The 25,786-nt window shown below is 46.9% G+C and overlaps 1 protein-coding gene across 1 annotated transcript in view; it reads right to left on the reverse strand.

Moving 5' to 3' along the window:
- nup93 (nucleoporin 93) overlaps positions 1-25,786 on the reverse strand; it is a 34,313-nt gene that overhangs the window by 4,822 nt on the left and 3,705 nt on the right. Inside the window, exons 4-13 of the mRNA XM_076267396.1 lie at positions 10,691-10,753; positions 7,969-8,097; positions 5,933-6,007; positions 4,977-5,069; positions 4,508-4,647; positions 3,884-4,016; positions 3,408-3,565; positions 2,809-2,974; positions 2,149-2,242; positions 276-467 (exon numbers count right to left, since the gene is read on the reverse strand). Coding sequence (XP_076123511.1) covers positions 276-467; positions 2,149-2,242; positions 2,809-2,974; positions 3,408-3,565; positions 3,884-4,016; positions 4,508-4,647; positions 4,977-5,069; positions 5,933-6,007; positions 7,969-8,097; positions 10,691-10,753 — 1,243 coding nt within the window. The remainder of the gene's footprint in view (positions 1-275; positions 468-2,148; positions 2,243-2,808; positions 2,975-3,407; positions 3,566-3,883; positions 4,017-4,507; positions 4,648-4,976; positions 5,070-5,932; positions 6,008-7,968; positions 8,098-10,690; positions 10,754-25,786) is intronic.

The raw sequence follows: 25,786 nt of genomic DNA on the forward strand, positions 1-25,786 counted from the left end.
CACACACACACACACACACACACACACACACACACACACACACACACACACAAACACACTTCACTACACTGCACTGCACAAAGTGTCTGCTTTAAAGCCAGCATGGGTAAAGAGAGGGTAGCATCCTTCAGCGCAAATGGACGCTCTTTCCAGATGACTTGAGCAGGAGATTGAGGTCATAGAGCACCAGGCATGCACGTGCAAAATTACAACCTTCATCATTCTCAATCTCACCCCCCCCCCTCCCCCCCTCCTCTGATCCCCGGTGTACTCACGCAGCTGGGCGCTCTGTCCGGACGACTTGAGCAGGAGCTTGAGCTCGTAGAGCACCAGGGCCACGTGCACGGCGTGGCTCCTCAGCCGCTCCACGCGGAACAGGAAGGCCACGGCCGCCTCGAACTGCGCCGTCAGGAACAGCACCTGGAAGTACAGGAACGGCTGCTGGCTCGCCGAGAAGTGGGACTCACCTTGGGGAGAAAGAGAGAGAGAAGACGCTTCAAGTTTAATACCACTTTAATGGACCCACAATGGCTGCACTACTCCACTTGCACTACTCCACTTGTACACTTGCACACTTTGCAACTTGTTGTTGTTGTCCTGAAAACACAACACACTTCTGCTGCTCTTACATAACTTGCACCACTATGCCACTTGCTTACTTAGGTCAAACAGAACTACCTCAGCCATTTATTGGCCTGACTTTTGCACTATTATACGCAATTGTGCACAATTTCAACCCAATTTTGCTGCTCTTATTTCTTCATTGTATGTGCCTTCTTATTTACTTTTTATTGTTTACTGAATATTATGTTTGTCTGTGGACTTAATTGGTAAAATATGTCTTGTCTCCACCGTGGGATAGTGGGAAACGTAATTTCGATCTCTTTGTACAGTATGTCTTGGCATGTGAAGAAATTGACAATAAAGCAGACTTTGACTTTGACTTTAATTGAGCCATCACATGCATCAAGGATTGAGATATGGACCTGGCACCAGACAAATGCTGGTTAAATATGAAAGTGGCTGGTAGATTTAATGATGACAAAAATTATTTACTAGCTGGTAAATGTTCATATTATAAAAGCTTAATTTCCAACCCTGATTCAAGGACTCCCACTCCCACACACACAGACACACACACACACACACCTTAGGAAGGAGGCTCCAAGAGAGGAGGAAAACGGTCAGGGTTCAGCAAGGGTGAGCACAGAGAGCAAGAGCGCAGGAAAAGAAAACGAGTTGAGATTGTTGCAAATGAGCACACTAAGCACTGAGCATGCGTTTCCTTGGAGGGGAGCTTGAAAAACGAAACTCTACGACACTCTCCAGCTGAGTGCTGTGACTGCAGATGTTAAAGGTCACATGAGGTCAGAGAGGGTAGAAAGGGAATCAGGAAAAAGAGTTCAGACGGCTGGAAATGAGCCTATTAAATGCACTGAACGCGGAGAGAGAGCTGGAGCTCAGTGCAGCAAATGGATTCCTCCGACAAGGAGGTGATTAAGCAGGGCCATTTGAAATAATCCGCTCCCCTCCTCTCCACTCTTTTAAGGTGGGGGTTTAAAATAGCTTGACTGGGGAAGCGGGGAGAAAAAGACCTGCGACTTTGCATAAAAGTTAATGGCTCAGCTACTCTTCTGAAAGGTTCTGCTTTCCCTCTCTTCTTTTCCCTCCCTCTCTCCTCCTTTCTCTTTATCGGCGAGCGCACGCGGAGCGTCTTGTAATGTTAAAAGCAGAGGCAACGATAAGAGTATGACTCACCACGCAGGTGAGAAAGGAGGGAGCCTCATTCCCGTTTTCTCTCTCTCTCTCTCTCTCTCTTTTTCTTTCTTCCTTTACGTCCCTCTCTCCTTTTTTTCCCTTAAAACAAGCGGTGGGACTTAAGCAGTGAGAGTGAGTGCACGCTGGTATTCAGACTTATCTGTGGCTGGCAGATTTGAAGAAGGACACAGCAGGGCTCTTTCCGCCTGCTCATGCTGCCCCCCCCCAAAACCCCCATCTCGCTTTCGGGGGCTGGTGGCAGCGGATGACTGTTAAGCCTCACTGTCAAGCCAGCGTTAATTCCTTCACTGGTGCATTTGGGCTCCCCTTAGTCTCCCCCATACAACCACACACACACACACACAGACACAGACACAGAAGAAGGCTCACCGTAGTCCTCCAGCAGCTGCTTCTGAAGCTGGGCCAGGGTCAGACGGTCCTGTGGGGAGCTGCTGCCGTCGTCGTCAAAGCACACCTGGTTCAGCTAGAGGACGGAGGGGACAGGTGAGCAGAGGGGGACACAGGTGAGCAGAGGGGGACACAGGCACAACACCACCTCGGGGCACACCTGTTAACTTCAACCACATTCAGCTTAAGAGGATATGTCTCCCGAGTGCGTGTGCTCACACACACACACACACACACACACACACACACACACACACACACACACACACACACACACACACACACACACACACACACACACACACACACACACACACACACACACACACACACACACACACACACACACACACACACACACACACACGGTAATCCTAGGCCAAAATTCCATTTGAGTTGAATTGGGAGTGTCAAGGGGAACAGAAACGTCACCTCAGGTTAAACCCATTCCCTTCACCCCTGCACCACACAACAGGATAACCCTGTCTGGGCCTCAAATGACTGATTCCCATCTCACACACATTTCATTCCCTCTGAATTCAGATGATGGGACCTCCTTCCATAGCCTATTACAGACACAGCAGAGGCTCTGGGAGTTGAAGTTTACACAGACTGTGTGTGTGTCTCTGCGGCTTGGCTCACCTTGAGCCACAGGTAGTCTTCCGTCTTGTCTGCCACCTCTCCGTGGTTGTCGGCGATGTCGCACTTGCCGATGAGGCAGTAGACGGCGCGCTTGTAGGGGTCGGCGCTGTTCCGCAGCACGCGACGGTAATGCAGTCGCAGCTTGTTCTCCGTGGCTGGAGCCAGACTGGAGAGAGAGAAGAAAGGGATGAGGAGAGAGAGAGAGAGAGAGAGAGAGAGAGAGAGAGAGGTTGAGGAGAGAGAGAGTGAGGTTGAGGAGAGAGGTTGAGGAGAAAGAGAGAGAGAGAGAGGGGGGGATGAGGAGAGAGAGAGAGTGAGAGGTTGAGGAGAGAGAGAGGTTGAGGAGAAAGAGAGAGAGCGAGGGGGGATGAGGAGAGAGAGAGTGAGAGAGAGAGAGAGGTTGAGGAGAGAAAGAGAGGGGGGGGGGTGAGGAGAGAGACAGAGAGATAGAGACAGACAGAGAGAGAGAGGGAACAATGGACAGACAGGAAACCATTCATAGAGGAAAAAAAAGAGGAGGAAATGAGATGGCCACCAGAGAGGCATCCTGGGCCCCTGGTGCTGCAGCTGAGCGTGTGACTGTGAGGGTCCAGGCTTACCGGCGGTCTGGGCTGTTCATGTACTCCTGGAACCAGGTCTTGAAGTCCCCGAGCTGGTGTTGGGCTCTGTTCACCACCTGCATGGCCGCGTGCAGGTCTCCGCACCGCAGGCAGTAATAGATCAGCGCCCACACCGGATGGCCCTCCACCTCATCGTCCTGCAGGTGGACACACACAAGCACACGCACCGTTAGCACATGACACACAAGCAGGAACATAGTGTATATCACAAATAGCCTCAGAATAACAGACAGTTTGTGTCAGCGTCTGTGTGTGTGTGTGTGTGTGTGTGTGTGTGTGTGTGTGTGTGTGAGCATTACATACCTGCATGCCTGGCATAGGGTCGGGAAGTGTGTGTGTGTGTGTGTGTGTGTGTGTGAGCATTGCATACCTGCATGCCTGGCATAGGATCGCGGAGTGTGTGTGTGTGTGTGTGTGTGTGTGTGTGTGTGTGTGTGTGTGAGAGCATTACATACCTGCATGCCTGGCATAGGGCCGGGGAGTTTGATGTTGAGGAAGCTCCGCACCAACTGGTAGGTGCCAGGTACACCGCCAAGCTGAGCCTGGTGCAGGTTCCCAAATACCGTCACCATGGTGTAGTTCTTATAGCTGATGGAGAGAGAGGAGAGAGGGGGAGAGAGAGGAGGAAAGAAGGGATAGAGAATAAAAATGAGCTGCAGATCTAACAAGATCCTGTGGATTTCAACACATCACAATGTGCACATGTCCACACATGGGATTGTTTTTAGTGTGAAGAGACTTACCTAGCACTCTCTCAAAAGATCATTTTGACTTAATTTAGGACGACTTTGACTTATTTTAAGGAATTACTAAAATTTACTAATTTGGCAGTGGCAATGGCAGACAAATTTGCTCATTTTCAGGAGTCAAACTCTTTTTAAATTAAGTCAAATCATTTTGAAGAAAGAGCTAGGTAAGTCTCTTTATACTGAAAATAATATTAACTAGATTTTTTGATCTTAATATAAGATTAATAAAGATAGTTTTTGCAGTGTAGATATGAGATATAAGGCGATAATAAAGCATCTTTTGTTCACAGAAAAAAATGCAACAGCATTACAATGAGACAGTCCAGTCACCTGTTCTCCAAGAACTGTAGCGCCTGCCGGACGAAGGCCATCTGCATGTCCACTGCTGTGCGACTCTTGAGCGTGTCCTTGGCCGGCACGAGGAGCACGTCCGTCATCTGCTTCACCATCAGCCACATGTCCGACACGTTCTGGATGCACAGACACAGGAACACAACATTAGCAAAGTACACACGTATGGCGCTCTCACACACACACTTAATTATTCCAGTTAATAACGCTTTTCTATATAACAATTCATGTCTGGGATATCTCTGAGAAGTGATGCATATGGAATGTTAAAAGGCTATAATAACATTACATATTCCAAAAGAAACAGCAATCAACAATCATACATTTTTTTTTTCTGTTTGGCCATCTTTCTGCTTTCATTAGCTTTTAAACTAGACTGTGTAGACCGTGTTAAGTTTCCGAGCCTCCACTGTCCTGCACTGCTGAGATGCTGAGAGGTCTCTCTCACCTTGTCGTCCAGGTTGTCGGCCACAGAAGAGCACAGGTCTCCAAGGCTGGGCTGCACATGGCCATTGATGACCTTCTCGTTAAAAACATAGATCTGAGGGTGACACAAGGGCATCGGGGTGAGCGGTGGGTACAGGGAGAGGGGGCAGGGATACATGGGGATAGCGGAGGAGCGGAGGGGGCAGATTGATCGGCAGCTGCTGAGCCCCAGGGACAGAAGGGGAAAGGCCAACGAGGATCACCCCAATCGCCCCCCCGTCCCTTCCCCCCTCCGCTCCGCTGGGGCTACGAGGACGACGAGGTGAAGTAATGGAAGATCAAAAACAACGCCACAACGATGAGTAAGTTAAAGAGGTCGTCGAAGAGGAGCATGAAGATCAGGAAGACGACGCCGCACGCGATGTGTCTGCACATGGCCACAGGAGCAACGAAGAGGTCAAATAATAGAACAAAAGACGAGAAAGTCCAAATGAAACAGATAACGGATAACGAGAGAACCAGAGGACGAGGCGAAGCGGGAGACAAGCTACTGCTCTTGGTGAAGCGGAAATGTCCCAGCATGCTTTCTGCCAGCTAATCAATCGCTTTGATCAATATGCGCCTGACATCGGCCGAACCAATTACACCACCCACTGGTCAACATCTGAAAGACTAGCAAATAAACATAACTGTGTATAGTGTTTTACAACCCAAAAGGATCTTCGCATATTCAGGATTTTTATGTTTATATATATTTATAATGTAGATGTTTTTGCGCTTTTTGCCTTTAATTGGAGGGGACAGTAGAGAGTGATTGGAAACGAGAGGGAGTAGGACCAGAAAATGACCTCGGGACGGATTCAATCCCATCAACAATATGCTTTAAGGACAGAAATCATTCATACAAATCACAAAGTAATGCATTTCCTGATGCTAAGGTTTATGGGATATGTAGTTTTCTAACATTGGAAAACTCACCTGTCTGGCATAGGCCACTTCCACACTGTCCAGTGCACTGCGTCCAGGAGCCCCCACATCGCTGACAAAGCTGGGCTACAAACACAGAGGCAGACGCAGAGGTAAACATGGCTTCACTAGCTCAACTGCACACAGCCACTTGCACCTCACCTCACAGAGGATAACAAAACACCACACACAGGCATATTTGTATTTATGAGTGTGTGTAATTTAATGTATTTGCAGCTATATGTGTGTGTGAGAGACAGGGAAGCAAAGAGAATGACACACACACACACACACACACACACAGTCTTTATCTCTTTAATCCACGCTGTTAGAGCAATTCAAATGTGATGGCCAATGTAGCATAAAATCTACAGTGAAGAATGGGGACTGTGCATGAGTGCACCCAGTCTAATAGTGCGCACACACACACACACACACACACGACCCCGGGCCAAATGAGCATTGAGCACATTCAGAGGAAACACAGACAGAACCATTGAATGGGTTTAACTGAAGGGCGGGACTGGCTTAGGGGGCAGCAACCTGTATTTGCAAAGCCACACAGAGTGACACAATACACTCTCAATACACAGAGCAAACCAAAAGCCTCTCAAGCACGCGCACACACACACACACAAACGGGCACAGACACACGGGCACACAGAGGAATGTGCACATCTCACACATTAGAAAGTAGAATAATTTCTACATTTATTTGAAAGCAAAAAATAGGTGGATGGACTGTTACTCGTCTTTTCTTTTTTTCAAAGCTGGAGAAAGGCAGATTAGAAATCGAGGAGAGAGAGAGAGTGTGTGTGTGTGTGTGTGTGTGTGTGTGTGTGTGTGTGTGTGTGTGTGTGTGTGTGTGTGTGTGTATGTGTATGTGTGCGCGCGCGTGGGTTTGTTGCTCTTGGCTTGTGCACGGAACAGCAGGTCACACATGGAAAATTTAACTGCTGCTTAATAATTAAAACACTAGGAAAACAGAAAAAAAAACCTTAAACAGCTCAGAAACAGCCTTCCTTCCCTCTCACTCTTAAACAGCTCAGAAAAAGCCTTCCTTCCCTCTCACTCTTAAACAGCTCAAAAAAAGCCTTCCTTCCCTCTCACTCTTAAACAGCTCAGAAAAAGCCTTCTCTCTCCCTCTGAAGAGTGTGTGTGGTGTGTGAGTCTTTATACTATTCCTTCACTCCCATGGAGGGATGACTGTTTAATTCTCTCCCAATCGACACTGAGGGCCAATGGGCTGCTCAGAGGCCCATAAGCCATGCTAAGCCGCAGGGTGTGTGGAGGGAGGTGACCGGCAGAGCCCAGGGACAGCGAGTTGGGCTGTGGATGTATTATTAAAATGCCACTTGTGCACCGGTGCTAAAATGGCCCCACATCATCACATACCCTTCACCATACTGTACCTAGAGATTGGCACGGTTTTATTTCTGTTAGCCAAATAGCTGGTTTGATTTGCATTGAGAGATGATCTCATGGAAAGTACCCCATGCCAATTGTGAGATATGGTGAAGGATATGTGATAATGTGGGGCTATTTTAATTCCAAAGGCCAAGGGAACTTTATCAGGATGCAGAGTATCCTGGATCCAAGAAATAACTGGCCTTTAATAAAAATAAAAATCGGCCTCTATGGGAATTTAACATAGGGGTATATATACTTATGGCCCCTGTATTTTAAGAAAGAACATGTATTTATATATTTTTTATTATTCATTTATTTAAAATACATTATTCATTCACAAAGAAAGTCAAGTCTTTTAAGTCAACTTTAGCATGTGTATGTACAGGGTATGTAAACTTATGAGCACAACTGTATGTGCATATGAGTGATGTTTGGTGCAATACACACCATGATGCACGTTTGTGAATTCATACATGTCTGTATGTGTGTATATAGTGTTTGACTTCCAGTGTAGTGTATGCGTGTATGGATGTGTGCGCATGCATGTGAGTGCATAATGTGTGTATGATGCATATTTGAGAAATTGTGTGTATGTATGTGTGTGTGTATGTGTGTGTGTGTGTGTGTGTGTGACAGACCTCCACGTCCTGGCTGAAGTCCAGCGCATCCTCCTCAGCCCCCAGCAGTGTGTGCAGCACCCTCTGCTTCACCTGCTCCCACTGCACCAGCATCGACTCCCTGTGGTACTCCTCCGCCAACAGGAACGTCTGACATAGAGACCGAGACATGGAGGGATGGAGAGAGAGAACAATAATCAGAATCAGAAAGGGAGATAGAGTTAGAAAGAGTTGGAGAGTGAGAGAGAGAGAGGAGGGAGAGAGAGAGAGAGGAAGGAGAGAGAGAGAGGAGGAAGAGAGAGAGAAGAAAGAGAGAGGAGGGAGAGAGAGGGAGGAAGGAGAGAGAGAGAGGGAGAGAGTGAAAAAGAATCAGAATCAGAAAGGGGGATAGAGTTGGAGAGTGAGAGAGAGAGTAGAGAGAGGAGGGAGAGAGAGAGGGAGAGAGAGAGGAGGGAGAGAGAGAGAGAGGAAGGAGAGAGAGAGAGAGGAGGAAGAGAGAGAGAGAAGGGGGAGAGAGAGAGGAGGAGGAAGAGAGGGAAGATGGCAAGATAGAGTGGGTGATAAAGCGGTAGTGGGAGTGAGAGTGGGTGGAGGAGGGGACAGAGAGAGAAAGGGAGCAGGGGAAAGGGAGATGACAGAGATGGACCAAGGGAGGGGAGAGAAAACGGACCCAACAAAGGAGAAGAAAAGACAAAGAAGGACAGAAAGAGAGAGAGAGAATGAGACCAAGAAAAAGAGATGGTGAGAACAGAGCAGGAGGGACTTCAAACCCCCCACTGAATAAATAGGGTACAGAACATGTGACACATTAAAAATAGCAAAACGTGGTGGTGTGAGTGCTGCCAGTGTGTGCATCTAAGAGCTGAAGACACACACACACACACACGCACACACACACACACAAGCACACACACGCACACACACGCACGCACACACACCACCCGAGCTGCATATGTGCAGAGCAACTTCATGGCTATCCAAGCCCTTAAAGTGGGTCTGGCTTTGTGAAGTTAGAGTGCTTGTGTGTGTGTGTGTGTGTGTGTGTGTGTGTGCCTAAAGGTGGGTAAGGAGTGTGGCATGTAACACTATGTGGGTCTGTAGCCACGGCTGCTGCAGATTTAGCCCACAACCTGATTAAATCCGTAGACCTCTGTCTATTTTGCGTCGTCCCTGCGGATTGCCCGGTGATAATTGCTCGCTTTCCTAATTAAACAGGCTCCCAACTCCACCAGGGCAGGAGGAGAGAGGAGGAAGAGGAAGTGATTTGAGCAGGGCAGGAGGAGAGAGGAGGAAGAGCAAATGATTTGGGCAGGGCAGGGGGCTAATATTAGCTCAAGGTGAGCCAGCGGGGGCAAATGTTGGTTGTGTGAAGAAGTGCACTGAAGTGCTGCCATGCCACTGTGGTCCTCCGCGTACCTGCCTGAGACACAATTACAGCCTCCCACGCCGCTCTTTTGTCATGGTAAACGCACCCTCCTCTTATCAGGGGACTGGGTTTGCTCATTCCGCATTCATTTAGTGTGTGTGCGTGCGTGTGTGTTGGGGGACGACTTGCATTTCTTGTTTTTACACCCCCCACCCCCTCCCCAATTTATTTCCCCGGAGCAATTTTCCAGGGTGCAGTTATCACGGCTGGACCAGGAAGAGTGTATTATCCTGTTTTATAGTATGTCCTATTGTTCGCTTTCCCTGGGTGGAGTGCAGCGCATCAGCAGTGCAGTGCAGTGGCTCCATGTGCAGGAATGGTGCATGTGTGTGTGTGTGTGTGTGTGTGTGCGCAGGAATGGTGTAGCAGTGCAGTGCCTGTACACACTAACAATATGTTTAATGGAGAAAATGGTTTATGTATGAATTTATGTATGAACAGCATGAGTTTCTCTCTCTCTCTCTCTCTCTCTCTCTCTGAGTGTTCGTTCGCGCATGTGATATTGCATGAGAACAGTGTGTGTGTGTGTGTGTGTGTGTGGTGTATGATAATGTATGTGAGCAGCATAAGTGTATGAATGTGTGCGTGTGTGTGTGGCAAGGTCAGGAGACAGCGTTGAGTGTCGAAGGACATTAGCTGGGGTTGTGTGGGCAGTAATGAGGGCTCTAAGAGGGGAGAGGAGAGTTGTGGAGAGGGATGAGAGAGGTATTGACCTCCAGCTCAGGCCACTGAGAACAGGTGAGTGCTTTCTATTTTGGCACCCCTGATGAGGGGAATAAACCCATAATGGCTATTGACCCAGGAGGTCGGGTGGGAGGGGGTGTCTGGCAATGCCATCAGCTTCTTTATCTTTTCTCTGTCTATTTGTTATAAACTAAGGAAGACAGGCATTTACCATTTACCGTGTGTTTGTGTGTGTGTGTGTGTGTGTGTATGTGTGTGTCTGTGTGTGTGTGTGTGTGAGAGAGAGAGAGGCTAGGCAATGGCTCACTGGAGGGAAATGAAGAGGTCATGTGTAGAACAGGGTGGGGCACAGGAACTTGAAGTGATGGATGGAGAAAAAAAAAGAAAAAGGAAAGGAAACGAGGGAGGGATGGGTGGATGGATGGAAGGGCAGGTGGAGAAAAAAAGATGAGAAAGGGAATGTATAAATGGATGGAGGTATGGACAGAGGAGAGAGGAAGAATAAAGGAACGATGGATGAATAGACAGGATGAGAGAAAGAAAGAATAAAGGGAGAAAGGGATGGACAGGAGAAAGAGAGCATGAAGGGAAGGATGGATGGATGGATGGATGGAGAGATGGAGTGCAACTCACCCTGCGTCGGGACTCTTCGATGGCGGAGAGCAGTGCATTGTCCCTCTCGTTCTTCAGGAAGCCCTGTAAGGAGAAACATGGCCGGGGGGTTAAGACTCGCCGCAGCCTACTTTCCACTCCAGAGCCCGCAGAGCCTTCTCTCCTTCCCTCTCTCTCTCTCTCTCTTTCCCTCCCCCTCACTCTTGCTCTCTTTCTCTCTCTCTACCTCTGAGTGCCACAATTTCTCTCCATCATTCTCTCCATTTCTCTTTCAATTTCTTACTTTTCTACTCTCTTTTCCTGCCTGCCTCCCCTTCTTTCTCTCTCTCTCTCGCCCTCCCTCCCATCTCTCCCTCTCTCCCTCTCTCTCTCTCGCTCTCTCTCTCTGGCTGTTAGCTCCACAGGCAATCAGTACAGAATCACTATCATTATCACCAGCGCAGCTAAAAATGTACGTGGAACGCTATTCCTCCCAGGCATCTAATGCGGAGCAGAAATGGGCGCAGCTATGCGCAACGGTCCAATCTGCCTCCTATGTGCAGTCTCCACGCATGTTCTGGAATGTTCCCCAGATCAAATAAATAAACACAATGAACACCAAATAAACAAATAATATCACCATGCAACTAAATAATCTACTGATTCCAAGCGGATTCTTTGTAATCGTGTGGAGAATGGGGAAGAGGAGGATGTCGGAGCCGGAGCCGACACCAGGCCCCTTTTGCAACGGTGCAAAGCCGCACGCCTCCCAGGCGCCTGATGGACACGCCCTATCTGCCGCTTTTTCTGTTCGCCGTTCACCGCTCGCCTTCCCCGTCTTGCATTCGCTCCGCCGCCACGGGGGCAAGCGGCTCGGGAGTCTGTGCTTTTCCTGCGCCCTCCTCGGCGTGCAGATTGAAATCAGCTGGATATGCGACAGCCAACGGCCTCGTCGTAGCACGAACAAAGACGCAGCGGGCGCAAGACTCCGCTTCTGCGCGTTTAAAAGAGGGCAGAAAATGGCTCATGGTGAGGCTATCATGCAAGGACCCACAAATGACTTTCTACATCTCTGCAGCATTGAGAGGTCATCTGGGTTCACGCCTCTTCTGCAACTTAATTGTGATGGGACCAAATAAATTGCTGTGTCACCGACCAGTGGCGTAGACACATGCACATGTTTGTGTGCAAACTATAGTACATTTGCGCAGACACACATGTACATCACTTCCCTGCATGTAGGCAGTAAGCTTGTTTCTCTGCGAAAAAAGCTACATACTGATACAAGCAGCCAGCCTTGAAAAGTGGGGCCGTGGACAGCGTAGTCACACACTCACACACGCGCACACACACACACACACACACTCTTGCGTAATCTAGCACTCAAACACATGGATGCAAACACGCTTTGACGCACACATCCATACACAGACGTACACATACACGCACACGCACACACACACCGAACTCGTGCACACACACACACTCACAAACTGTCTGGGGGTTGGGAGAGGCACTGGCAGCCGTATCAGAGTGGGGGTGGGGGACGCCTTGGCGAGCGAGTGGCAAAGACGGAGAGGAGAGCGAGGCGAAAGATCGAAACGGAACACGAGAGAACGAGAGAAAGAAAGCGAAGGAATAAATGAGCCAGAGGGAGAATGCAGAGAGGCAGAAAAAGAAAAATCAACCAAAAAAAAAAAATGACTGAATGGTGAAAGCAAGAGAGAATGTAAGGGGATGATGGGAGAGAAAGTGAGAGATGGCAAGATGCAGAGAAAGTGAAAGAGAGAGTAAGAAAGGAATCAGAGAAAGAAAGCGAAAAGACGCACAATTCGCTTTGGGTGGGGCTGAGGACGATGACAATGCAAATCACTATGTACGATACAAAACGCTCAAAATATGTTTTTTTTATTTATTAAAAAAGCCAAAGTGGTTGAGTGACCCAGTGAACCAGAGTGGCATACAGAGAGAAAAAATCTCAGAAACAGATGTCAGTCAACTCATGCCCAAGCCTCTACTGCCTGTCACTCCCTTTACATCCCTTGTGTGCGTGTGTGTGTGTATGTATGTGTGTGTGTGTGTGTGTGTGTGTGTGTGTGTGTGTGTGTCACTACTGTCTTTGCACCACACCCTTGTCTTCTCAGCCGTCATGGTGGGCTGGACTGATGGAACGTGATGAAGCCGATGCTCTTTCCCCAAATCCCCCCACCAACCCGCTCTTTCTCCAAATACCCCCCCCCCCCCCAACCTTCATGCCCTCACTGTTCCTCCCCCCAAGTGACCGTCATCTCCAGGTCAGTGGAGAGAACATGTCAACCACCCTTCCCCCTACACCCCCCCCCCCTTGCCTGAAACCATTGCCACATCTGCCGATTCCTCTCCCTCTGTCTAACCCACACACACACATACCCATCAAAGTTTGATTGACAGCTGCAAACGAGGATGGATTTATTACTTCCGTGGGAGCTCAGGCGCCTAGATGACAAGTGTGAACAAAACCGTGGCCTGTGGACCAAACCAAGGCTGGGGATAGAGTGTGTGTGTGTGTGTGTGTGTGTGTGTGTGTGTGTGTGTGTGTGTGTGTGTGTGTGTGTGTGTGTGTGTGTGTGTGTGCATGTGCGTGTGCGTGTTTGTGTATGTGCTCATGTGGGCCTGAGGAGTGGCGAGGGCTGCTTTTCTATATGCAAAACGACAGCGATTTCTTTTATTTCAGACAAAAGAATACATTCTTCAAAGCAAATGAGAAATAACATGATTCATTTATCTTCCCTATTTCAATCTCTTATCTCCTTTTTTTGTTTTCTTGCTCAGTCACTGCACCCTTTCTTTTCCTTAACGTGTAAGGAGGAGAGAGAGAGAGAGAGCGAGAAGAGAGACAACGACTGAGAAAGAGAAGGAAACTAGGGAAGAGGGGGAGTGAAGGAGAAAAAGGAAAAGAGAGAGAAAGCGAGACAGAGAAAAATGAGAGAAAGGAGCGCCCCCCTCAGGTCGATCAGGGGTCCACCTCCCATCCTCCCATCCTCGTCCTCACTGGAACAGGTTCAACCCAGTTTACACCCCGGGAGCGTACAACAAAGCTATTTTTAACCGCCGGAGCTCAGGTCAGATCTCCGCAGAGAGGTGCTTCATGTGTGCCTGAGGAGAAAGGCACCATGGAGGATCTGGAGGAGAAGGAGGAGATGGAGAAGTGCTCTCCTGGATACCTGCATCTCCTCCAGACCGTGGTCCCCCTCGAAATTCTGTCGAGTCAAGCCAGGGCACGAATGGGGCGAGTGACGCATTCCGCCCTGTTCTCAACGAAAATGGGATGGTCGCAAAACCGCCATTGTTTGCCAATCGACGAAAATGTTATCAATTAAATACAACGAACGGACGAAACCTGAATATAGACGTTGCATAATCTGAGCGAATGAGCAGAAATGAATTCTCCAAACCTCTACACAGGTGAGAGGAAAATGACAGTAACCCATATGGCACCCCCTTTTTTTCTAGAATGTTCAGCCACCATTCTTATCCTCGTATTCTCCATAGTAAAATCTATACGGCAGAATTTATAGTTCTATTAAAGAGGGCATTGAGGGGGTTCCCCTCCTCAACTACAGCTCGTGTGCTGAACCCCAGAGGGGGTGAGTGAGCACGCATGCATCTCCGCACACGCCTGTTCCACATACTGCTCAACATACATGTTTCATGCAGGAGCTGGTTACACACATGCAGTCAATTCCACGCAAGAGAAACCTCTGTTAACGCTGTTATTATTAACGCGAATATCGATTAAAATCACACCTACTTTACAATCAAATTACCTCCTGTGAAATTCACAGATAGGTGTCGCGCACTGCAGTCGCACTTAACAACAAAAGAAATCCCATTCCAGGTTACATATATACATGCATACATACACAGATACAAAATTCAGTTTAAAACAGCTCGTATACATACATATGAACATATAGATTTGTAGCCATACAATGCATTCGTATGTAAGACACAGTCAAATGCCCCCCCCCCCACCCCACCCCAGTTGGGCGGTCATGCAGGCAGACGGCGTTCCTGCAGGCATCTCGCCCTGGATTTACCTTCGCCTGAGATGCTCCCTGCTCCAGTTAAAATAAGGCAAGGCTGACCTCTGCCGAGACCACAGCCTCTTGCATTCATTCTTCCTCTCTCTCACTCTCTCTCGCGCTCTTTCTCTCTTTTTACTCTCCAACTCTAGTCTTTTTTTCTCTCCCCTCCTCTGTCCATTTCACTTCAAACAATGAAGCTGAGGAAGAGGAGTAGGAGGAGGAAGAAGAAGACGACGACCCCACCCTAACCCCCTTCACTTCCTGTGTGTGTGTGTGTGAAACCGTCATACATGACCATCTACTCACGCCCCTGCCCCCCACCTCCCTCCACAAACCCACTCCTTCACACACACAGACACACACACACACACTAAACGGAAGGCACTCCAATGCCTTACAAAAGCCGTCTATGATCCGTATCAGCATGCACGTCTACGTGTGTGTGTGTGTGTGCCTGTGTGAGGGGCACACGTATAGATAGACAGTCAGGCATGCATCCATGTATGTGACAGCGATACTCACTGGTGCTGTGGCTCAACCTGGCACAGGGAGGAGAGGAGTGAGAGGGGGTGGCGGTGGGGGTGGGGGAACGCAGGTAGACCGGTAGTCAGAGCTGCCACCGCCACTGCCGCCATCGTGTCTGCCGCTGCCGCCCGCACCCCACCGTGCCACCCTCGGCTCAGGTACTGGGGGTCCGCAGGGCTGGGTTGGCACCATGCTGGGGCACTGTCTGACCCGCAGTGCTAGCCGGTGTGGGCCCTGCCCTGGCAGTGGTACCGACCCGATGCCTGTGCCTGCTCCTGCTGCCACCCCAGAGGCGGTAGAGTGGTCTGAACCCAGAATATGTGCCACAAGGAGGCTGACTGGGAGCTGCTTTTATTGTGGGAGCCGGAACGTACCAACTCAGCTCTGAGACGGGGGGAGGGGAGATGGAGAGAGGGGGGGGGGGGGGGGAGAGGAGGCGGCGATTATTCAACCTCCGCTGTCTGCCACTCTCACTCTCTCTCTCCATCAGACACCCCCCTCCCCTCTCTACCCCTCCCTGCAATTCTACTCTTTCAGTCCCACTCGTTTTCTCTCTTTTTATACATCTTCCTGCATCCTTCCTTCCCTTCATCCCTCGCTCTCTCTCTCTCTCTCTCTCTCTCCCTTAGCGCAATGCAATTATGGTAATGGATTTTTTTTCCCTCGCCCCCCCCCACTCCCCTCCCCCACCCCTCTTGATGGCTTCCGACATCCTGTCCAGAAAGTGGGCTAATAATCCTCTTAAGGATCATGTTTAGTTAATAAGAGGCGCACGCGGTCTGCCTACACAGCATCAGCACACACACACACACACACACACACACAGTCAGCTGAGCGAGGGGCAGGGTTACCCGTGTGCAGTTATTCCCCCCCCACACATCCCCCCTTCTTTCGCTCTTTCTTTCTCTCTCTCTCTCTCTCTCTCTCTCTCTTGGCTGCATTCATCCCAGTGCCCAGACCAGAGGGATGCCTCCAGGGTGGAGGAGGAGGAGGAGGAAGGAGGAGGAAGGAGGATGGGGGTGGGGGACTGGGGCTGGGAGCAAGAAAAGATGGAGGATGGAGAGACTGAGGGAGAAAGAGGGACAGTTTACACACTGAGAGAGAGAGAGAGAGAGAGAGGAAAGAGAGAGAGAGAGAGAGAGAGAGAGAGTGGGTGAGATACAGAGCGGGAAAAAGTGAAAGACCGAGACAGTGAGAACGAGAGGGGAAGAAAGCGTGAGACAGAGTATGAGAAAAAAGAGAGAGACAGGAAGCATTGCCTTGTTCGCCGCCATTTTAGTCATTCGGCTAGCTCCATGCATCCTGTAGTGGTTTCTCTCCCCTCTCCCTCACTCTCACCCTGTCTGCATGGTTCATATTTCTCTTTCTCATCCTTTCAATTCTCTGACACTCTTCACTATTCCTGTCTACCAGTCCATGCACATGTCTCCATCAATCCATTTCCCCTCCTCATTTCTTTTCCTCTCCTATTCCTCCCCACCCATCTCTCTCTCTCTCTCTCTCTCTCTCCATTTCTCTCTCTGTCCGTCCGTCTCTCTCTCTCTCTCTCTCCATCTCGCTTTGTAAACCTGTAATGGCCGCGACGTGAGGCGTGTTCATTTCATCTGAAGCCGCAGTAAAATAGACTATGCTTGTGATCGCCCAATCGCGGACAGACCTTGCGGCGCATGGCGCAGAGGTCACACAAAGCAATCATATCCTACATACAGAAATTGCATATGGTAAAACGGTCCACGGTCAAACAGAGCATATGTGAGAGTCCTCGCCCACTCACGTATGTGCACTCTCACTCTCTCTGTCTCTCTCTCAAACACACAAACCCATTCTCTCACACATACACAAAGACACACACAAACCCATTCTGTCTCACACACTCTTAACACATACACAAAGACACACACAAACACATTCTGTCTCACATACTCTCAACACATAACAAAGACACACACATTTTGTCTCACATACACAAACACACACACACAAAGTCGTCGTATTCCATTCCCTTAAGGGAGCGACAGGAGTGTCTGGCTACTGTGTGCCTTAACGTCAGTGACAGTGATTCTCATTGTCCTGAGGCATGTCTTAGAACATACAGTGTGGCGGTGTCGGTAGCACCAACCGCAACATAGCAAAGAACAGACCGTTCCGCCATTCAGCGCAAATCAGGCACTGCACACCCACTCCAAGCCCACGGATCTTACATAACAGTGATCTATAGCGCACCAACTCTATACGTCTCTTGTAACATCCTAAAGACATGCATCCACAGATGCACACACCATGTGGACACAAGACTGTGTGGGAGGGGACCAGGGGAATAAGCTGAAGGAAACTGAGGCTCTGAGGAGCCCTCATGGTCGTCCATTGCGGCTCTACGTATATGGGTGTGGGAATAGGATCTGACCACTGGGGAGCTGGGAGCTAAGTGTGAGCACTCAGAGTAAGCCAGGGAAGAGGCCGAGTCTGCCAGATACTAAGTGCACTTCCAGTAAGACAGGGGAAGAGGCAGGGTCTGGCAGGCTGGGCTGGGGGGTGGGGGATTTCGGCTAGCAGAGAGGCGGACGAGGGAGGAGAGGAAGAGGCAGCATCAGGCTATTAGAATACGAGAAACAGGGTGGGGGTGGGGGTGGCGAGGAGGAGGCTGGACAAGGGTGGGGTGATCAATAATGCATTCTGATGAGTCAACAGAGGATGCCACTTGCCTGTCTCTCACTGGCTCAACAACATGGTAGCCTGACAAACAACGTAAATTGTGTGTGTGTGTGTGTGTGTGTGTGTGTGTGTGTGTGTGTACCAGGAAGCCTTGTGATTCATATCACCAATGCCATTTGATTAACAAAAGAGTGTGCAATGCAATGTAATGTAACATACAAGGGCTACTCTAGTGTCTATTTGCCTTATTTTCTAAGGTTACTCTTATCTGCTTTTTCCACTTCAAACGATGTACTCCAACATTGTGTATAAAAGCTACACTGACATCTTTGCTGGGCAATTGTAAATGTTTGCTTAACTGTATTCATATGATGTAGTAAGTCTTTATTATGGCCTTCTTCCTTCCCCACTGAATATATGTGAAGTTTACTATAAAGCCCTCCTAGCCCCTACCATATAGCTGCCACAATGCTTTAAAAGTTCAGCTTGTGAAACTGAAACGCCCATCACCACGACAATAGAAAAGGGGCAGAACCTCTGTTTGTCTTGCTAGTCAAACTGCATAGAATGCAATGGGAAACTGAGTGATCTTCCTGCTCCATTGCCTCAGCATAATCTGATGTCTAATGCTGCCTTGTCACAACAATTCTGATCTATGAGATGATAATGCCTATAGAAGTCTAATGCACAGAGGGAGAGACAAGAGAGCTGGGGCATCAGAGGGGCATTTTGGGCCATTTCAGTGGCATAGCCCAGAAGGGCAGGAGTCAGAATCTGTTGTCCTCACTATTATAATACATATCTACTATGAATCATTGGGTGGGTTTACATGGACACTTTTAATCTGATTGGAACCAGAATAATGGCTCAATTGGAAAGACAAAAAAAAATAAAAAATGTCCTATGAAAAAAAAAAAATTGTCCTGGCTATTGACTGTGTATACCCTTATTATTCAGGGTCCCCACTCCTTCTTAAGCATCAAATTCAAGATGATCTAGTTACAGTCCAAAATCACTTTAAAAGGCTTAAAATGCACATTGATAAGTACATATTCCATGAACACTAACCTTGGGTCACTTTGGAGTGTGCTGAAACAATCAAATTATCATTCTGTGTTTGTTCTGTTTCAATACCACCTCACGGTTGGAACGGTTTCAAAATAAAAGCCCCCCGAAACAGAAAGGCAAAAAAAAAGGCAAAAAAACTAAATAACATATAAGGAATGCATAAATAGTAATATTTTTTAAAAATTGTGTCTTTAATCGTGACTTTAAAATTGAAAATTAAATTGAAACGAGGATTTGGAGAATCATGACACCCCTAGTCACAGTGGTGGTACACAATGTGATCTCTTGCCCTTTCTAACAAATATTTTCAAGCGCTTTCAAAAACCCATTTCTATTTAGGTGCATTTTCAAATCTTTTCAAATTCCCAAGCTTTCTATGATTTCAAAGACCCAAGAGAACCCTGTTTTCACTCTGTGTTCAGGTAATCAATTGAATTTTATCGTAGTCACCTTCCAAAAGCTGCATTGACTATTAAAAAACATATCTACCATCTGCCATCATTGTCTGATAAAAAAAAAAAAAATGTTTTCACTCCGTATTCAGGTAAAACTCTTAATAGCTGTGCATTCCTCAGAGCAATCAGTTGAATTTCTTATCCATGTCACTTTCCAAAAGCTATATTAAAGCACATTCCCAAGAATAATGACCAAATCAAACGCGATGAGAAACCTGACAATTATGATACCTCACTAATTCTACCCCTCACCCTCTGACAGTGCGCCTGTTGTCCTTGGCTGGGTAGTCACAGATACAGCAGGCAGTGTTTCACAGGCAGAAAGCCAGATGGGGGGTGTGTCCTGTGTTCTGGTTGCTGCCACGGCCTCCTCACCTCACAGTGGCCAGACCTGGGGCCTCATTACAGAAACGTCCTAACTCTGAAATCCTATCTTATCTCAGTTTAGGATGGCATTTAGGATTTTTAGTATTACAGAAGAAGCATGTTTTCTAATTATCATTTAGGAAAAAAATCTAAAAATTAACTTAAAGGAATTATCCGGAGTAAAATGCACTTTTAGATCGATTTCCGGATGATTGGGGGTACATACGTTGAGTTGACATCAAAATTATGTCATTCGGATGTGTTTTGAGAAAGTTCGATTGTACCGTTTTCAGTCACAACTCGTAGCCTGGAAGTGAGCGGGGCATTTCAATTGCGCCGCTACAAAACGCTATTTTTGTACATCTTCTACAGTTCCAAACAACATAACACTTACGTGGTAGTGAGTAGAGGGTCCCTAAAGCCAAACCGAAGTATCCCGAGGTCTTTATGTGGTCGAATAGAGAGTCCAGAATGAATTTTATCAAGCCAGTACCTTTACAGAAATGTTGCCATCTTTGCCGCCACCTTGAGGGGAAAGTCCGTAGGAGTCTTATTGCTGAGTGTGTTGTAACACGCTCTGGAAATTCACAATTTCGTCGCCGTTTTAAAAAAAAAAAAAAAAACATAGTCCAGTATTTCTTTAGAAATTGAAATGAAGTTGTATGGACTGGACTACGTTTTTTTTTTTTTAAAACGGCAACGAAATTGTGAATTTCCAGAGCGAACTTTGGCGGCAAAGATGGCAACATTCCCGGAAAGGTACTGGCTTGATGAAATTCATTCTGGACTCTCTATTCGACCACATAAAGACCTCGGGATACTTCGGTTTGGCTTTAGGGACCCTCTACTCACTACCACGTAAGTGTTATGTTGTTTGGAACTGTAGAAGAGGTATAAAAATAGCGTTTTGTAGCGGCGCAATTGAAATGCCCCGCTCACTTCCTGGCTACGAGTTGTGACTGAAAACGGTACAATCGAACTTTCTCAAAACACATCCGAATGACATAATTTTGATGTCAACTCAACGTATGTACCCCCAATCATCCGGAAATCGATCTAAAGTGCATTTTACTCCGGATAATTCCTTTAAGATAGGAATTTGCCTATTAAAGAACAATCCTAACTTAGAAATTTCCTAATTTAGCAATCCTATTTGCTAATTTGCTATGCCAAAATTACTTGACTGCAACAGTCTTGTTAGGTTGTTGCATAGCCTATGACAAGATGAGGAACATGACTGTTAGGGACACCATAAAGCATAAAGCATATTTCACTAAATAGGTTAAGTGAACTAAACAAAACACTTGGGTAAAAAATATAAAATGTAGTCTATAAGCTATGTGTTTTAAAACATTTATAACATTTAACAATTTAAAAATAAATATTAATCATTATAACATAATATTATTAGATTAATATTTATATATTATTAATTATTATCACCCGGAGAGAAGAAATACTCTTTTCTGATTGGCTGGTGTGGTGGCTATTAATTCGAATTAACAGAACACCTATGAAGTAGGCCTACTGTAGATCTGGTAAAAAAAAAAGTTTAATCACCGTTCCATATCAAAGCTTATGAATGGTAACTATAACAACCATAGTGTAGACTTGGGCAGAGGCAACTTTTTCTTCTTTGCCTTTTGCCCTCGCCCATTAATTCCGTATAACAGCACACCTCGGTGGCCGTTATCCGTTACATATATTTTTTGTTTTTCATCTTTTTATCCTACACATCAAATTAACAATATTGACACACTCTCTAACTTCCTGTCTTTTATATTGTTCCTACATGAATTTCTCTCTTATATTATGGTTTGTCCAGAGACAAATCCTTTTATGATTCATCTTGGTAACTAGACAATCTTTGGTTTGTCCCATAGCCCTAGAGAGAGAGGCTCTGGTTTGTCCATTTTGAGCAACCAACTGTCAAATTCTTTAGAACCTCATCTTTGCAACCTGACATTCTAATCATAGATACAGGTGCAAACAAAGATCCTTGATTACTAACTCCGCTTCAACCCTCTCTGGTGCAGTATTGTATATTTTAAGCATAGAAACAGGCATGACAGGACGATCGTCGATTTAAAAATCTAATTGCCAGCTACAGTTAGGATCTCTTAAATTATGATAAAAAAGGAGGTCTGAGATAAAATAGGACACACGTTTAGGAATTGCTTCTGTTATTGAAAGATAGGATGTTTCCTATCTTTGAAACTTAAGTGAAGATAGGACAAGCAGTTAGGATATTTTTCTGTAATGAAACCCCAGCTCTTTCCTGCAGACAACTGGCAATTAACATCAGCTAAACAGGTTTAGGGCCTTACTAGTACCTGAGGGCTATTTTATAAATCCTAGAAAGCGGATTAAAATGAGATTTTTGGTTAACCCGGTTGAATCTAGCGCATAAGTTACCATTTATTGTATGCAGCTAGTCTGGTTCTGGAACTTTTTGCACTGGTTGCACTGGTGCGCCTAACACTTCACCGTACACAATGACCACTGTATACATGCAGGGAATATTCGGGCTTTAAATGTAGCAGCGATGTTCGGTTTGCGCCAAATACCGGATTAAATTGATTGATGCCATCAGAATGAGTTTACACAACTCGCGCGCAAAACGAATATTGCTGTTGAAAACCGGGTTACTCCCTGCATGTAACTGCGGTCAATGACGCACTCCTTTTCGGCGTTCGCGAAGGCCTTGCATGCATTGTTCGCAATTTTAAGACGTCTTTTCATCTGCAATGACTCCTATAAATTTGGCGCAAGTGGCATTCCTGTACGTCGGGTTTACGTTCAAACTATTTTTCTGGTGAATAATTATTTCGGACTGAACTTGTTGAAGCGAAGTTTCACTAGGCCTATCGTAGGCAACGATAAACTTCATCATCATCTCGGGCTCGTCTGATCGGTTTGCTGCTGCCAGCCGCTGAAAGGCAGTGGGGAGAGGGGACATTTATCTCGGCCTATGTGACCACACTGTAATGCAACTACATCCACTCTGTTTATCTGACGGGTCTCTGACCTCCCTCTCTCTCTCTCTCTCTGCAGCACACGCATTTTTAAATTTACACACAGGCACTGGGCCACGGCCAATCAGAGGGGAGGTCCCGCCCTTCACTATCTGTGATTTGTTTAAACCACGATATTGGGCAAATATGTGTCTGTTATTGAACCAAAGGTAGTTTCAATGCGGACACTTTTTCCTCTCTCGAATAGCTGGTCGCACCGGTGCAACCTCCGATTTTTTTTAGTCGCACTTTTGAAAAATTAGGTCGCATATGCGACCAAATTGGTCGCACTCTGGAGCCCTGCTCTGGCATGGTAATCTTTATTAACATCCTGTAGTGTGTGATGCCCCATTGTTTTCAAATCTTAGTGTGTGCGTGTTTCCGATCAAAGAGAAGATTGTCGGCTGAAATTGTCTTTTTGTGTGTGATACCACCCGATTTTTAAAAACGTAAAAGATTTTAAAATCCTGTAGTGTGAGATTACCGGGTTACTCAAAACCGGGATAAGGGCTTATCCGGGGTTCTGAAAATAAGGATATGTTGTTTACATGCACAAATACAAAACAGGCATACTTCAAAATCCCAATCATAACCAGGATACTGAAGTGCATGTAAACACAGTCAGTGTCAAGATAATCTGCTGAAGTTCAAACTGAGAGTCAGAACAGGGAAGAAAGACGATTTAAGTAACTTTGAACATGGCATGGTTGTTGGTGCTAGACGGGCTGGTCTGAGTATTTCTCAAACTGCTGATCTACTGGGATTTTCACACACAACTAGGGTCTCAAGGATTTACAGAGAATGGTCCGAAAAAGAGAAAATATCCAATGAGTGGCAGTTCTGTGGGTGGAAATGCCTTGTTGGTGCCAGAGGTCAGAGGAGAATGGCCAGACTGGTTTAAGCTGATAGAAAGGCAACAATAACTCAAATGACCACTTGTTACCACCAAAGAATGCAGAAGAGTATCTCTGAATGCACAACACGAAGAACCTTGGAGCAGATGGGCGACAGCAGCAGAAGGCCACTCCTGTCAGCTAAGAACAGGACACTGTCACTACAATTCACACAGACTCACAAAAATTAGACAGTAGAAGATTGGAAAAATGTTGCCTGGTCTGATGAGTCTCGTTTTTTTGCTGTGACATTGGGATGGTAGGGTCAGAATTGGGCGTAAACAACACGAAAGCATTGATCCATCCTACCTTGCATCAACTACTCAGGCTGCTGGTGGTATTGTTTTGGCAAACTTTGGGCCTCTTAGTACAAACTAAGCATTGTTTAAATGCCACAGTCTACCTGAGTATGACCATGTCAATTCGTTTATGACCACAGTGAACCCATCTTCTGATGGCTACTTTCAGTAGGATAATGCACACCATGTCAAGAATGTCGAAACATCTCAAACTGAATTCTTAAACATAAACTATGAGTTCGCTGTATTCAAATGGCTTCCACAGTCACTAGAGCTCAATCCAACGCTGTAGTGGAATGGGAGATTCGCATCATGGATGTGTAGCTGACAAATATGCAGCAACTGTGTGATGCCATCATGTCAATATGGACCAAAATCTCTGAGGACTGTTTCCAGCACCTTGTTGACTATATGGCATCAATAATTAAGAGAGTTCTGAAGGCAAAAAAGGGTCTAACCTGGTACTAACAAGGTGTACCTAATCAAGGGCCACTGAGTGCATGTTCCTATAGAAAATTACTTGACCCATTACAAACCTATGGCCTACCCAGTGTGGGAATCACATTATAGGCCACTCAGCATCGAGCACAGTTTGGGGGAAATAGCAGACAAACCGCCCAGCCCAGATGCACAACAACCCTTGCTACGTACTTAAGGGATACACCAGCAGACACATGTAAGCCCACACCAGCACACAGAGGCAGTGAGCGCTAATCCACAGAGCCGCATCACTGAGCGCGGATCTGAGGAGGTCTGGAGTACATTTAAACAGTTCAATCACAGCTCTATCTCTGGTTTCTTTAGGCCTCCCAAGGTCGGGCACAAGGGCAATCAGAGACAGAGAGAGAGAGAGAGAGAGAGAGGGAGAGAGAGAGACAGAGAGAGAGAGAAAGAGAGAGGGAGAGAGAGAGAGAGAGAGAGAGAGAGAGAGAGATACCATCCACCCTCCCTCTCCACTCTCCCTGCCCAGCATTCCTCCACCACCTTTTACATCTCTGAGCAGGCAGGGCTCCTGTGCTGAACTCAATGCCCTTACAAACATATGTGCGTATGTACGCACACGCACACAGAGGAAAAGAGATAGAGAGGAAGAAAGAAAGAGAAAGAACGAGAGCAAGAGAGTACAGTATGCTGTCAAGGGCTATATTAGCATATTCATATCCACAATATGCACCCTGAATATGAGATGCAGGACGGGGGGGGGGGGGGGGTTTGAGTGGGCGCTAACCATCAGATGACGCCTGAGCGTCCCTGCAATGACAACATCACAAACCTGATGGCCTGGGATGCATGAGTGTGCCATGAGTAAGGGATGACAACATCACAAACCTGATGGCCTGGGAAGCATGAGTGTGAGTGTGCCATGAGTAAGGGATAAGCCATGACACAGAGCTCCGGTAGCAGGAATAATGGAAGCTACGGTGGTAATGCGACGTCAACACCATGCGCCCATTTGGGCTTGTGTCCACCAATCCCGTTTTTTGCGGTGACAGCGCCCTCAACCTCATTTTCAGAGCACTTTGGTCAAGTGATTATTGTTGCTATGTTACCAAAACCGTCTGCCAGCACGTCTTTTTCGCTTATACAAGATTTACATGCCAACTTGCTGATACAATAGACATGTTTTCATCCCTAAAATGGACTTATATGTACGACAATTGGGAATTCGACCCATCCATCTTTATAATGTGATGTAACACAGCTGTGAAATGCTTACTGAGTGAGCGGAGAATGGACCTCACATGAACCCTGAGAGCTGTTCGCCTGTGATCCTCCGCCCCTCAGTGAGAGAAAGTGTA

Source organism: Alosa pseudoharengus, unplaced genomic scaffold (assembly GCF_046254945.1).
Source record: "Alosa pseudoharengus isolate Yale_2024_CS ecotype anadromous, Long Island Sound unplaced genomic scaffold, YU_APseudo_1.1 YU_APseudo_1.1_scf_10, whole genome shotgun sequence".
Lineage (NCBI taxonomy): Eukaryota > Metazoa > Chordata > Actinopteri > Clupeiformes > Clupeidae > Alosa > Alosa pseudoharengus.